This window comes from Trichomycterus rosablanca, chromosome 6 (genome assembly GCF_030014385.1).
Source record: "Trichomycterus rosablanca isolate fTriRos1 chromosome 6, fTriRos1.hap1, whole genome shotgun sequence".
NCBI lineage: Eukaryota > Metazoa > Chordata > Actinopteri > Siluriformes > Trichomycteridae > Trichomycterus > Trichomycterus rosablanca.
In genome coordinates, this window is record NC_085993.1 from 24,297,426 (window position 1) to 24,313,349 (window position 15,924).

At 37.6% G+C, this 15,924-nt stretch overlaps 1 protein-coding gene across 4 annotated transcripts in view; it reads right to left on the reverse strand.

Annotated features, from left to right (window-relative positions):
- The window catches only part of ptprt (protein tyrosine phosphatase receptor type T), a 281,354-nt gene that overhangs the window by 1,543 nt on the left and 263,887 nt on the right, over positions 1-15,924 (reverse strand). For all 4 annotated transcript variants that reach the window (XM_062997565.1, XM_062997564.1, XM_062997566.1 and 1 more), the window contains 4 exons: positions 14,065-14,196; positions 12,210-12,335; positions 8,337-8,500; positions 3,863-3,998 (listed from right to left, as the gene is read on the reverse strand). In XM_062997565.1, coding sequence (XP_062853635.1) covers positions 3,863-3,998; positions 8,337-8,500; positions 12,210-12,335; positions 14,065-14,196 — 558 coding nt within the window. The remainder of the gene's footprint in view (positions 1-3,862; positions 3,999-8,336; positions 8,501-12,209; positions 12,336-14,064; positions 14,197-15,924) is intronic.

Sequence of the window (15,924 nt, forward strand, 5' to 3'; positions counted from 1 at the left end):
GGTTCTTGATGCAGTGGCGTCTGAGGGATGGAAGATCATGGGCGTTCAGCTTAAGCTTGTGCCCATGGCCTTTACACACTAAAATTCCTTAAGATTCCTTACATCATTTAATGATATTATGCACTGTAGAGGGAGAAATATGCAAATTCCTTCCAATTTTTCTTTGAGGTACATTTAAATAATTTTCCCTCTTTGGCCCTCTTTGCTCATCAAAGACTCTCAAGGCAAGGCAAGGCAAGTTTATTTGTATAGCACCTTTCATACACAGTGGCAATTCAAAGTGCTTTACATAAGGAAAAAATTAATTAAAAGCATTAAAACATTCCTGAGATCTAGAACCTCAGAAAGACTTCTTGCAAACATTTAGTTACAATTAAGACAACATGAAATTCAAACAAGAGAGATCAAAAATTAAGGACATGAAAACTAAAAGAAAATATAGTAAAATATACACTACAATTTAGAAGAGCATGAAAAACTAAAAGAAATATGGTAAAATGAGGGTAATAGCAAAAATTTCAAGCTCAATCATAGGCACAAGAAAAAAGAAAAGTTTTTAACCTGGATTTAAAGATTTCTACATTTAAGGAACATCTAATATCTCCTGGCAGTCTGTTCCAGTTATATGCAGCCCAACAGCTAAATGCTGCTTCACCATGTTTAGTTTGGACTCTGGGCTCAACTAGCTGACCTGAGTCCATGGATCTAAGAGATCTACTGGGTTTATATTCTCTAAACATTTCTGAGATGTATGCTGGGCCGAACCCATTCAGTGATTTATAGACCAGTAGCAGCACTTTAAATTCTATTCTGTAACTAACTCATCAGCCAGTGTAGAGATTTTAGAACTGGAGTGATGTGCTCAGTTCTCTTCGTCTTAGTTAAAACTCTAGCAGCAGCGTTCTGAATGAGCTGTAACTGTTTAATGGTCTTTTTGGGAAGTCCAGTTAAGAGACCATTACAATAGTCCACCCTACTGGAGATAAAAGCATGGATCAGCTTCTCTAGGTCTTGTTGGCACACTAGACCCTTGATTTTGGCTATATTTCTAAGATGGTAGAAGGCTGTTTTGGTGATGGTTTTTATATGGAGATCTGAGTCTATTAGAACGCCAAGATTTCGGACTTGGTCTTTGGTTTTTAGAGCCCGGGAACTGAGGTGTTCACTGACACTGGTCCTCTTTTCTTTGCTGCCAAACACAACAATCTCTGTTTTGTCCTTATTTAACTGTAAAAAATTCTGGCTCATCCAGTTATTGATGTCCTCCAGACACTGACACAGTGAATCTATTGGGCTGTATTCATCTGGTGAGAGAGCCAGATATATCTGTGTGTCATCTGCATAACTATGGTAATCAATGTTGTTAGCCTGTAGCATTTGGCCTAATGGCAGCATATAAAGATTGAACAGAAGAGGTCAGAGAACTGATCCCTGGGGGATTCCACATGTCATAGCCACCCTGTCAGATTCACAGCTGCCAATAGTGACGAAGTAACTCCGGTCTTCTAAATAAGACCTGAACCAATTAAGGACTGTTCCGGAAAGTCCAACCCAGTTTTCCAACCTATCCAGCAGTATTCTATGATCTTCAGTGTCAAAGGCAGCACTAAGATCCAGTAAAACAGAACTGATATTTTACCCGAGTCATTATTCAGCTGTATGTCATTTAACACTTTTATGAGAGCCGTTTCAGTGCTGTGGTGAGCTCGAAAGCCTGACTGAAATTTGTCAAAATAACCACTGGAATTCAAAAAACTGCTGACTTGATTGTAAACAACTTTCTCAATGATCTTAGCTATGAAAGGAAGATTTGAGACCGGCCTGTAGTTGTTTAACACAGACGCATCCAGAGTTCTCTTTTTTAGGAGTGGCTTAATGGCAGCTGTTTTCAGTGACTTTGGGAAAACGCCTGATTCTAGTGAGCCATTAACTATTTGTTGCAAATCAGTTTTTACAGAGTTAAAAATAGTTTAAAAAAATTCAGATGGCAGTATGTCGAGACAACATGTCGATGATTTAAGATGCTGAACTGTTTTCTCTAGTGTTTTTTCTCTCATGTTATTTTTAGGTGTCTGTAGGGGCAGCATGGTTTCATCGTTTGACTGAGTGGCGTTGATGGTCAGTCTAATAGTTTTGATTTTTTCACAGAAGAATTGAGCAAACTCATTACATTTCTCTGTGGACAGAAGTTCTGGCGTGATCTGTTTTGGAGGATTTGTAAGCTTGTCGACCACGTTGAATAGAGTGCGGGTGTTGTTGATGTTCCTGCCTTTTCTGGATGCTGCTTTTGTACTAAACCATGATTACAGTCACCTGTTGATATCACCTGTTTGGAATCACATAATTATTTAGTTTTTTCACCTCATTACTAGCCCTAAATTGCCTCCGTCCCAACTTTTTTTTAGAATGTGTTGCAGGCCTGAAATGCAGGAATGGAGGTATATTAACAAATGAAATGAAGTTGAGCAGATAAAACATGAAATATCTTCAAACTGTCTGCAATCAAATAAATGTCAAAGTAAATGTAAGGAGCACTGCATTTTTATTTTATTTGCATTTTCCATGCTGTTCCAACTTTTTCTGATTTGGGGTTGTATGTTTGTAAGATACAGTGTATGTGCAATAATTAATAAAAGAAAATTTTAAACATAATTTATTGTGAGTCTGACTATATTATTATGTTATATTAATATACTTTACGCAGGACAAAAAATAAATGTTACAATTTTTATGGACTTTGTTTTGTGTATATTATTTCTTTTATATGATTGATTTTATACTAGGGCTGTCAAACGATTAATTTTTTTTAATCGCGATTAATCTCAGAATTTCATGTAGTTAATCGCGATTAATCGCATTAAAAAAAATCTGTGTAAATGTTATAGAAAAGAAGGATTTTTAAGTGAAATGTTACAATTAAAATGGTGAACACATTTTATGCTAAATGTACTGATGTTAAAAACTGCTGGGACAAGAGAAATCTGTAAGGGAGTTTTTGTAACAGACTTTTCTGTGGTTGTATCGTGACAATGGTTTGATAGATCGATAGATCGATAGATAGATAGATAGATAGATAGATAGATAGATAGATAGATAGATAGATAGATAGATAGATAGATAGACAGACAGACAGACAGACAGATAGATAGAACCGAGTCTTTCTTGTTATTTACATAAAATGAATAACTGTAATGATGCATAAAGTATATTGCTAGTGTAAAAATTGAATAGTAATTAAACTATCAGATTATTAAATAGTAAAGTGACATGTGACAATATTGCACAATTAGGCCAATATAGCCACATATATACAGTACATGCACATATATACCCATATTCATACATATTCACACATGTAAATACCCATATACATATTCACATATGCAAATACATACACACATACTCAAGTACACATATGCAAATACATACATACTGTATATATACTGTAGTATGGACGTTTCTACACGAAGTGAGTGTGTTTTGACCCTTTGGGGCTTCCATAGTTCATGGACTAGCGTGCTTGACTCAGCTGTCCGGTATTCGGTACTCGGTACAATACCACGCTGGGTTATATTATTTTAACAAACCGCAAATAAACAACGGTGGCAAGTCTGACATTAAATCGTTTGTTCTACCAGTCAAGTCTCAACATGAAATACAATTTGCGTTAACGGCACTATTTTTTTTAAATCGCGTTAAATTGAGATCACGTTAATGCGTTATTATCGCGTTAACTTCGACAGCCCTATTTTATACACATGCTAATCCTGTGTGGGACTAAAACACCTAAATCCAATAAATAGGCTTGGTGACCACCTACTTATGGCTATAAAGTGTATGCATGGACAGATATGTAACTCACCATAGTCTCGACCATGTTGGCCTTGTTGTTTCTAAGCATCTTCACTGTGTGGAACACATCAACAATGTTCTGCTGCTGAATCATCTCACAGATGCTATGTACAGCACAAAATGTCCCACTACGCCCTCCACCAGTCCTTTAGAGAAAGAGGGACAGAGAGTTGACAAAGTTCTGCTATAATGTAAAAAAATATCTTTTATATATCTTTTTTAGTGTAATTTTTAGTGGGTTTGTAGTTCATATTAAGCCTAACACACACACAAAACAAACAACAAACAACATTTTTCTACTACTCCCACATTACGATCTTTTAAAGTAATTATTTTAGCAGGTCCACATTGCACAATACATTGTAAATAAGAAAAAAAAGTATATAGTCTGTTTTGTTCAAATCATACTACATTAATAGCAAAATGTCTACAAAATTTAAATTAAATAGATTATATTAAATGAGTAAAATTACTAAATTATGTATTATAATCTTGCATATCACATTTGGTTTAAGAAAATGAATAAATAAATAACACTCTAGCACACCAGAGCTGACATCTTGAACTTACAGGTTTAAATCTCAGCTCTGCTATGGCTGGGTGCCTATACAAATGGTATACAGAGTATACAGAGCCTATACAGAGTATGATGGGGATCAGCTACGCGATAGTGAGTGACATATAAAATCAGGTGTCAGAAGAGGTGTGTGTTAGTTACAGCTCTCCTCCGGCAGCAGTAAAGAGGAAGCAAAATGCAATCGGGTAACTGTATATGACTACATTGGGAGGAAAATTGGGGAAATGCATAAAAAGCTGGATCATTGTAAAATACATACACTGATCAGCCATAACATTAAAACCACCTCCTTGTTTCTACACTCACTGTCCATTTTATCAGCTCCACTTACCATATAGAAGCACTTTGTAGTTCGACAATTACTGACTGTAGTCCATCTGTTTCTCTACATACTATTTTAGCCTGCTTTCACCCTGTTCTTCAATGGTCAGGACCCCCACAAGACCCCCACAGAGCAGGTATTATTTAAGTGGTGGATGATTCTCAGCACTGCAGTGACACTGACATGGTGGTGGTGTGTTAGTGTGTGTTGTGCTGGTATGAGTGATCAGACACAGCAGCGCTGCTGGAGTTTTTATATACCGTGTCCACTCACTGTCCACTCTATTATAGACACTCCTACCTAGTTGGTCCACCTTGTAGATGTAAAGTCAGAAACGATCGCTCATCTATTGCTGCTGTTTGAGTTGGTCATCTTCTAGACCTTCATCAGTGGACTATTCTCAGTCCAACAGGGACAGTGAGGTGTTTAAAAACTCCATCAGCGCTGCTGCGTCTGATTCACTTATACCAGCACAACACACACTAACACACCACCACCATGTCAGTGTCACTGCAGTGCTGAGAATGACCCAACACCTAAATAATACATACTCTGTGGTGGTCCTGACCGTTGAAGAACAAGGTGAAAGCAGGCTAACAAAGCATGCAGAGAAACAGATGGACTACAGTCAGTAATTGTAGAACTACAAAGTGCTTCTATATGGTAAGTGGAGCTGATAAAATGGACAGTAAAAGTAGAAACAAGGAGGTGGTTTTAATGTAATGTAAAAGAGCCATGTATTATACTACTAACTATACAGTGCATCATAGGCTTTAGCTCTGCCTCTGCTTTAAATGTGTTTCAGATTAATGCTGTGTTTTAAATATTTTACCCAAATGTTATAATGAATTATTTCATATACCCGATAATACGTAATAATTCATATGCTTAGGTCTTTATTTCAATCACTTTCAATAAGTAATATTCTAAGAAACCTAATTACTTTTAGAGAGTTATATTTTATGCAACTTTTCATACCTTTGTGCTAACAGCCAATCTAAACAGAATTAGATGATTACTGAAGATGAAAATAAATTAATTATGAATTTCTTAAAAAGCCACAAAGTGCAGCGGGCATTCATTACAATACACAGTTTTTCTTTTGGACAATGAATGTATTATGTACATTATGCTTCATATTTGGGTGATTTTCATTTAATTAATATTCTCTTTATCTTTTTATTCATATTTCTGTGTTACCCAAAAGCATACTTTTTTACTTCTCTCAAGGTTTCTTCCTCAAAATGTTTCATTGCCACTGTTACTGTGAGTTTGCTCATTACGATCTTAAAATACACATTACACTGTGTACATTAATTGTTTATATTTTTAGTAGTGCTGTGAAAATACATGTGGCTAGATTAATCCTGACAAATGATTAATAAATTATGACTATACAGCTCATCAAAGCTGCAGGTGCTGCTCCTAATTCTCAGTAAAACAGCCATTGTTTAAGCAGAGCACTTCCTGGCCCTTTAGTGCCACAATGCAACACATTATGCAATGCTTTAGCATTCTAGCTATTACCTCATAAAAAAGCCTATAACAATTTAACTAGTGGATTTTAAGCAAAACAGGGCATCTGCTAAATAAAACATGGCAGAGAAAAAAAGGCTTGAACTAGTGAAGCACAGCCAACAAGAGCACAGGTCTCTGAATGAAGCATTAGACCCATCAACAACATCTATAAAGCAATGCATAATAGTACAACAATAGTTGAAGGTATATCAACCTTTTTTCTTAATGCAGGTTTATTCAATAATTTCTTACTTCTTACAGCATGAATGAATGTATAAGTGTATGTATGTGTGTGGAAAATAGACTGGCGGAGAGAGCAATGAAATGTGATGAACAGTTTATCAGGAATCACCACTGAATTAGACACGACATTGTAATAATACTTCATTAGTGTGCATGACAATAATTAAAATAAACTGAACTGAGTTTTATTAAAAATGCCTTAATTTAATAGTCAGCCTCATCCTTTGACAGTTATGGACAGAATGATGAATGTGTTATGGGTTGGAGTTTTCTGTGAGTATCAATATATCTGTATTGTGACACCTTGAAAAGGTTTTGGCTGATCTCACATAATCTTCTATACTATATACTTCTACAATGGTTTCACATCAGCATTAAGTGCAGAGGTTTGTGTATGGATGGAATGCCAAAGTACAAATCTCAGTGTTATTGACATTCTTAAGTATATCATGTATTCATTCATCTTTTGTAACTCATAATGCCAGTGTCAACGTTGGTGAGTTTTTCCTGGTCATTTCAAAAAGTACCAAACTTAAGGTAAAAACATTTGCTCCAAATATCATTCACAGTGTGCTTAATATGCTTTCAGTGCATATGTCCTCTTTTACTCTGCACACGTTGTATGGAAAAAGTACAAAATCAAAAGTAGACTATGCAGGATCATGCAAGCACCTTCATCTTCTTTTTACAACATCATTCGTAAGTTATTCTGGCTTTGTTTTGAGTGGCTCTCTTGGTAAAACAGATATTTAAATTGTCAGATTTACTCTTTTGACGGATTAAATAAATTCTTCTCTAATATTACAATAATTTGATGACATGCAATGTCCCAGTACCTTTATATATATATACATTATGACCACCTTCCTAATATTGTGTTGACCCGTCAAGGCATGGACTCCACTAGACCCCTGAAGGTGTGCTGTGGTATCTGGCACCAAGATGTTAGCAGCAGATCCTTTAACTCCTGTAAGTTGTGAGATGGGGCCTCCATGGATCGGACTTGTTTGTCCAGCACATCCCACAGATTCTCGATTGGATTGAGATCTGTGGAATTTGGAGACCAAGTCAACACCCCAAACTCGTTCTTGTGCTCCTCAAACCATTCCTGAACCATTTTTGCTTTGTGGTAGGGTGCATTATCCTGCTGAAAGAGACCACAGTCATCAGGGAATACCGTTTACGTGAAAGGGTGTACATGGTCTGCAACAATGCTTAGGTAGGTGGTACGTGTCAAAGTAACATCCACATGAATGGCAGGACCCAAGGTTTCCCAGCAGAACATTGCCCAAAGCATCACACTGCTTGCCTTCTTTCCATAGTGCATCCTGGTGCCATGTGTTCCCCAGGTAAGCAATGCACACGCACCCGGCCATCCACGTGATGTAAAAGAAAACGTGATTCATCAGACCAGGCCACCTTCTTCCATTGCTCCGTGGTCCAGTTCTGATGCTCACGTGCCCATTGTTGGCACTTTTGGCGGTGGACAGGGGTCAACATGGGCAACCTGACCCTATACTCAACAAACTGCGATGCACTGTGTATTCTGACACCTTTCTTTCAGAACCAGCATTAACTTCTTCAGCAATTTGAGCTACAGTAGCTCATCTGTTGGATCAGACCACACAGGCCAGGCTCGCTCCCCACGTGCATTAATGAGCCTTGGCTCATCGCTCGCTCAAATCCATTTTTCCTGCTTCTAACACATCAACTTTGTATCACCACCTGTATTACACTTAGCTTGGTATTTTGGTAAATATTGAATGTTAAAATCTTATAGTTTTTTACTGTCTGAGCATTTTGGTATGTAAGGTTTATACTTACAAGCAGTGGACTACAGTGCGCCCATCTCCTCCATCATACTGCTCTTGCCACTTAGCCAGGCGTGTGACCAGCTGCAGAAAAGAGCGTTTGGACAGTGGAATTTCTCTGTATGCTGGCCAGCCAATGAATTGGAAGTGTTGGACCAGTCGGTATCCACTCTGTGGCTATTTAAAAGGAAACAAAGAGAAATATGGTAAGATACTTATGTTGCAACAAGATAGAGTAAGGCTTGTTTGGTTTTAATCAATATACAGCATTAGATTAGATTTACACCGCTTGAGCTGAAGCAAGTTAAAAAGTATGGCAAATGTATTTGTACATACAGTAGGACTTTTTATGGTCTTGGAATTGCTTTGAAGCAATGACAATTGTAAACATATAAAAATACTTTTTAATTAATTGATTGTCAATTCTTTTAAAACTTTAGTTAATTGACTAAAGTACAAAAATTAGTGTGAAGTTTTAATTGCCCAAAATTATTTTAATTTGTAAATCAAATTTTAAAGCCTCTAACAAATTTAGGAGTTGAAACAGGTGCAAAAAAGTGTATTCATGTTAGAAGGTATTGAAAAATTCCACAATGAGCAGGTAAATTGGTAACAGTTCATGGTAACATGATAAAATGTAAAAGAAATGCAATTACGTTTAAAAGGAACATCTGTCACAACCCAATACTGCAAATAATGTAGGTATTATCCAGTTTGTGACCTACATGTGTGTGAAAGTACCGCTGACATGGAGAGAGATATATGCTGCTATCACAGCTTTATTCGAAAAACATATTGTTATTTTAGCTAACCAATGCCAGACCTCATTCTGCAAATGCTACAACAGTGTGGCCTAAAAGACTTTAACAATCTTAAACAGAGACATCAGATCACTCTTTGCTGCAGGCAGGGTGAGGGCCTTATTACATGCTACTTACTACTGATGGAGCAATTTCATGGTAAATTTGTGATGTCTATGCTTGTTTACATGCCATGGCACTGTACCTGTGCTGATGGGCAAGCTGTTAAATCTTGTCTGTTGCCAACAGTAAAGGAGAAAAAGCAAAAAGGAATGAAGAAGGGTTATGGCTGTTCTAGTTTTGTTTTTTTGTTTCTGTCTGGGCCAGTTAAAGCTCCTGTAATTAATGCTTAGGACTGCTAATCTATAATAGATAATAAATATTGGTATGTCAATGCCTTTATCAATTTCTATTTATAATAACTGTGTATCAGACCAGAATTAAATTTACTAGGTAAAGAATACACACCAAAATATCATTTCATTTTCCTCACCTGCTTTATCATTATCAAGATTGTAACAGGTCTGGTTTCACTGGGAAACCCCCTCAAATTAGGGTGAAGTAACTAAAGCAAGCTGTTGGGTTTGAGTCAGTTTCAAGTAGACATTTGTTCATTTTAACAAGAACTGATGAATTTGCAAATCCGACATCTTACTCTTAATGATTCCACATTTTAACTTCATTACCCCGAGGTTAAAGGCTGCATGTTGAGACTGCTGTGCCAACAATGCTGCTCCTGCTATATATGATGGAACCTGGCTTGTTTGCACCAAAAATGTAAAGAACTCACTAAGGACTTTATCACAGACAAATAATAAAGAACTCCAAATATTTTTTACTAGTTATAACTTTTACTTTAATTTAATTTTGTGTATGTATGATCTGTGTAAATCCTATTTATTAAAATTATCCTCCAGGCCACCCAAGGAGGATGGGGGTCCTTGCTGAGTCTTGTTTCTCTCAAGGTATTTTTAAGGGAGTTTTTCTTTGCCACTGTTGCCCTCGGCTTGCTCAACAGGGGTTTTTGGTCTGTTGGTCCTGTATTCTGTAAAGTTGTTTAGAGACAGTGTTCATTGTAAAAAGCGGTATACAAATAAATTTGACTTAACTTGATGACTATATATGGATTTATTTAATAAAAAGGCTGAGCTGTGTGTGCTGCAAAGTGCTCCGCCATTCTGAGACAAAACATCGAAGCTCATTTAAATAGAATAGAATAGATTGCCTTTATTTGTCATATATACATATACACATGTACAGTACAATGAAGTTCTTTCTTCGCGTATCCCAGAGCGCAGGGTCAGCCATTGTACGGTGCCCCTGGAGCAGAGAGGGTTAAGGGCCTTGCTCAAAGTCCTTACAGTGCAAGCATGGCAGAGCTGGGATACGAACTCTCAACCTTTCAGTTGATAGCCCAAATCTCTACCCACTAGGCTACCACTGTCCTTAAGGATAATGCTGACATAAAGTAATCAATTAATCAAGCAATTATTTAAGGTACAAGAGACAAGTGTTCTTCAAAGTTACAAAATAGCTCTAAATATGGAAAGCCCTTCACTGACGAATGATATACTATATGGCCAAATTATTTGGACACCAGACCATGAGCTTGTCGGACATCCCATTTCAAGCACAAATCATATTAAAAAGGTCAACCTCTATGTGATCTTTTCAACTACAACAGTCACTCTTTTAAGAGGATTGCTCACTAGACCTTGAAGTATATCTGTGGAAAAAGAGCATTTGTATTGCTGGGTACTAATTTTGGTCAAGAAAACCTCAATTGATGTTCAAGTTCATTCCAAAGCTGTTTAGTAGTGCTGAGGTCAGGGCTCTGTGCCATTGGTGTATCTTTAAACCAAGCTTTTCTTCATGTTTTATACCTTCATGACCTTGCTTTAAGCAAAGGGGCACATTCAAGCAGGAACAGTCCTTAACTATTGCTGCAAAGAGGGAAGAATATAATTTTCTTTTAATATTTAATTTATTAATTCTCTTAGAAATTGTTGTGGAACACAAACACTCGGTAATTTGAAGGGGTGTACCAATACTCTTGTATATGTAGTGTACATGCTAACAGTTTGTGTTATATGCTGTAAATCACTCAAACATCTAATGACAGTAAAGCACTAGACAGTCAAATAAATCAACACATTACCACATACACTGATCAGCCATAACACATTAAAACCACTTCCTTGTTTCTACACACTGTCCATGTTATCAGCTCCACTTACCATATAGAGCACTTTGTAGTTCTACAATTACTGACTGTAGTCCATCTGTTTGTCTACATACTTTGTTAGCCCCCTTTTATGATGTTCTTCAATGGTCAGGACCCCCACAGGACCACTACAGAGCAGGTATTATTTGGGTGTTGGATCATTCTCAGCACTGCAGTGACACTGACATGGTGGTGGTGTGTTAGTGTGTGTTGTGCTGGTGTGAGCGGATAAGACACAACAATGCTGATGAAGTTTTTAAACACCTCGCTGTCACTGCTGGACTGAGAATAGTCCACCAATCAAAAACATCCAGCCAACAGCGCCCTGTGGGCAGCGTCCTGTGACCACTGATGAAGGTCTAGAAGATGACAGCAGCAATAGATGATTGATCGTCTCTGACTTTACATCTACAAGGTGGACCAACTAGGTAGGAGTGTCTAATAGAGTGGACAGTGAGTGGACACGGTATTTACAAACTCCAGCAGCGCTGCTGTGTCTGATCCACCCATACTAGCACAACACACACTTACACACCACCACCATGTCAGTGTCACTGCAGTGCTGAGAATCATCCACCATCTAAATAATACCTACTCTGTGGTGGCCCTGTGGGGGTCCTGACTATTAAAGAACAGGGTGAAAGCAGGCTAAAAAAGTATGTAGAGGAATAGATGAACTACAGTCAGTAATTGTAGAACTACAAAGTGCTTCTATATGGTAAGTGGAGCTGATAAAATGGACAGTGAGTGTAGAAACAAGGAGGTGGTTTTAATGTTATGGCTAATCAGTGTAGGTTGATGTAAGATTCAAGCAAAGTTATTTCCTATCACCATCATTTAATATTTTGTTATGTATCCTTACCTGTGCTATGTTGCAGATTCTGAAGACCCGATTAATGATGTCTTCATCAATGTCAGCAGACATGAACTCCACTTGAATGGGGCCATAACAACATGAGTTCTTCTCTGGCCAGTATTGCATGCATAACTATGTATAAAGAAAAAATGAGAACATACTGGAAACTTCAGCTTCTGCAACAAAATTCACTGTTAAAGCTATATTCGTCACCATTTCATCAGATACGCCAACATCTACAGTTAAATAAAAACATGTTAAGCCTTTGAAAAGTACTTGATAAAAAATATAAATAAATAATTAAATGCTGCCTAAAGCCACTTTAGTGTTGTTTTGGCTGTATGTTTCATCCCACTGTTATGATGAATCTGTATGTTTTATGTCATTGTTGCGTTGTATCTGTTTCTCACTACCAATCTACCTGTTAAGTACCTCTATAGAATAATGCTGCCAACATCGTATTTTACAGGAAAGAGTTATTAGCCAGGTGATGTACATTGCCTGTTTTTGCCAGACACAGTGCTTGCTTTTCTGATCAAAGTGTTTTATTCTAATCAGACCAAATAATCTTTTTCCTCATGTTGTTGTTGTAAAGCAAAACTGTCAAATGTCAAAGCAGTCTGTCAAATGTCTGTACTTAAAAGTGGCTTCACTTTTACCTCCCTGACCAAAAACTTTTTGCCCAGGTGCCCAATTTGGTGAGATGACCAACGCTAGTAAGGTTCATGGTTGTAACAAGCTTTGCCATTTTATTGTGTTACTGTTTAAATTATTGATGCCACTTTGGTCCTGAAAATACTCAAACCTTTAGATATTGTTTTATTTTCTTGCCAAAATATATGCATACGCCGATCAGGCATAACATTATGACCACTGTCTTAATATTGTGTTGGTCCCCCTTTCTATCAGAACCAGCACTAACTTCTTCAGCAATTTGAGCTACAGTAGCTCGTCTGTTGGATCGGACCACACAGGCCAGCCTTTGCTCCCCATGTGCATCAATGAGCCTTGGCCGCCCATGACCCTGTCGCCGGTTTACCACTGTTCCTTCCTTGGACCACTTTTGATAGATACTGACCACTGCAGACCGGGAACACCCCACATGAGCTGCAGTTTTGGAGATGCTCTGATGCTCGTCTAGCCATCACAATTTGGCCCTTGTCAAACTCGCTCAAATCCTTACGTTTGCCCATTTTTCCTGCTTCTAACACATCAACTTTGAGGATAAAATGTTCACTTGCTGCCTAATATATTAAACCCACTAACAGGCGCAGTGATGAAGAGATAATCAGTGTTATTCACTTCACCTGTCAGTGGTCATAGTGTTATGCCTGGTCGGTGTAAAGGTACAGCACATGACCACCATTTAGATTATTACAGCAAGGGGTCTGAATACATTTGTGAATAAGACATTTTTTTTATTTTTAATTAATTTTTTAAAAACTAAAAGCATTTTTAGTTCATCATTGTGTATATTGTGTAATAATCAGATTGATGCCTAAAAATACCACAACACAATGAAGTGTGCATAAATCAAGGGGTACTGCAGAAGGTTTCCCAAGATTTTTAAACACCTAAAGGTCAGTGCAGAGATACAAATTGTTAGAAACAATGTGGACCACTATTGATAAAGGGCTACATTTTGTGTAGTTAAAAAGTAAAACTAATGTTCATAATACACCATAAGTAAACAAACAACAATGTTAATAACATGTTTTGTTTCTGTGAAAGACATGTGATGCTGATAGCTTATGCTGATTATTTCCTAAAATACATCATACATGCCAGTTTGAAATGCTTCTGATCCAAAATGCATTGCAAATAGACACACACAAATATTAAACATTACACCCACACATACCTGAGCAGCATCCATTTCATTTAGCATCACGATGGAGGAGCAGTTGTAGTCAAACACTAGCCTCCAAAAGTCTGACACTGTGTTGGGTAGTGGGTGCTGGGTCACAATGAAGGCTGCTGGTTGTTTATGACTCTGTAAACAAATTGACAGAGAGATAAATGTCTGAAATGGTGGGACAAATCACTGATACCTTCTTTAACAACATATTAGTGTGATTATGCACAATATACAATAAAAAACACCCTTTTTAAGTACACTTACAATAAGAAAATAAAAACCCTTTCTGGCAGCACTTTTTTACTATGGTACACATATCAAGGAAAACACAGACCAATGATGCTTAGTGTTTCTATAAAAAGATCAGAAAATACTCCAGGGCAACCAGGGCAGAACCAGCCTGAGAAAGGACTTAAGTGGTGTTTGTCAGCACTGCACAGTGGGGGCAATTATAAAGGACTTCTATATCTGTATAGATCTTTATAAATATATATTTTACAATGATCCCTAGTGCCTAAATTTCACAAGAAGCTGGTTCTTTGTTCAGATGGAACAAAGCTTTTTGGTAACACATTGTGTGCTTGGCATAAAGATAAAAAACGCTAATAAGTAAAGATCTGTTATGAATAGTGAGGGATGTTTTGGGGCTGGATTACCCCTGGGAACCTTTTAGGAATGCATAGCATATTGAGCTCTATTAGTACCAAAGGATTTTAAATAATATTTATTCACTCATTCATTCATATTTTATTGCCAAAAAGTCAAAATTGTTTAGTGACTAGATCTTCCAGCTGGCCAATAATAATCAATATACACTATATGGTCTGTGTATGTGCACATTTAGCACTTTTCCACCAAAAGAACTTGGGTTCTTGAACGGTTCTGTTCGGGTTTCTTCGAACCTTGGTGTTCTTTAGAAAACTAACCCACGTTTCCACCAGTGTTTGGGAACCAAGCATGCGTCATCAACGGTGGGCGTTACACAATGAAAGTAAAGAGCGGTAACATGGTGGCAGAGCGTGTAGATCACCTGCAAGCAGTTATGCTGTTCTTACAGATGTTCATTTTTATTCAAAAAGCATCGCTTAACTATTGGTGATAAGAAGACGTAGACGTGTTTGTCGCCATTGTTGCTTTCTTTAGTGCATTCACATGAGAAGCGTTTTGCACTTCGCTCTTACCGCGACCCTTGGCGCAAATAGCCGCTTTGCTCAGTGCTCGGCTTGAGCTGTGCGGTGAAACATCACTAAAGTTCCTTCTCATGTGAAAGCACCCAAACCTTTACACTTTGACTTGCCCACATTTGATGTCACAGTTCGTGCTAAAAAACCCAGTATTCTGTGGTGCCAGATTAGAACGCAAGTTTGCCGTCTGGAACCTCTTTTTTTGTTGGAAACACGATTCAAAATCAAGTCCGCGAACCGGAACTGTTCCGCGTCAGTGGAAAAGGGGTAATTGTTTTTAATTTTCTGCACCGGTGTTTTAGCCCCTCCAATCAAGCAGCACAGAGGGAGTCTGTGTCACCTGTATAATAATTACTGCACCTGAAACTAATCAAGAGATGTGTATTTCGGTTATGATGCGTACCATGCTACCTTGCGAGGTATTGCCACTTCTTTTTCCTGCGTACTGAGCGTTTACTGTGTGCCTAGTATTTTGTGTACGACTCTTTGCCTGTTTATTTTGACCACATATTGTGTGCTTGCCCTTGTATCCTGTTTGTCAGTTTTTATTATGTGTTGATCTTTTGCCTGTTACTGACAACTCTTTGGATTACCCTTTGTGCATTGTATTGATTGATTAAACATCTCATCATTATGTGTGAGCATCTGATTTTTCTGTTCACATGTTTGACATTCTCAC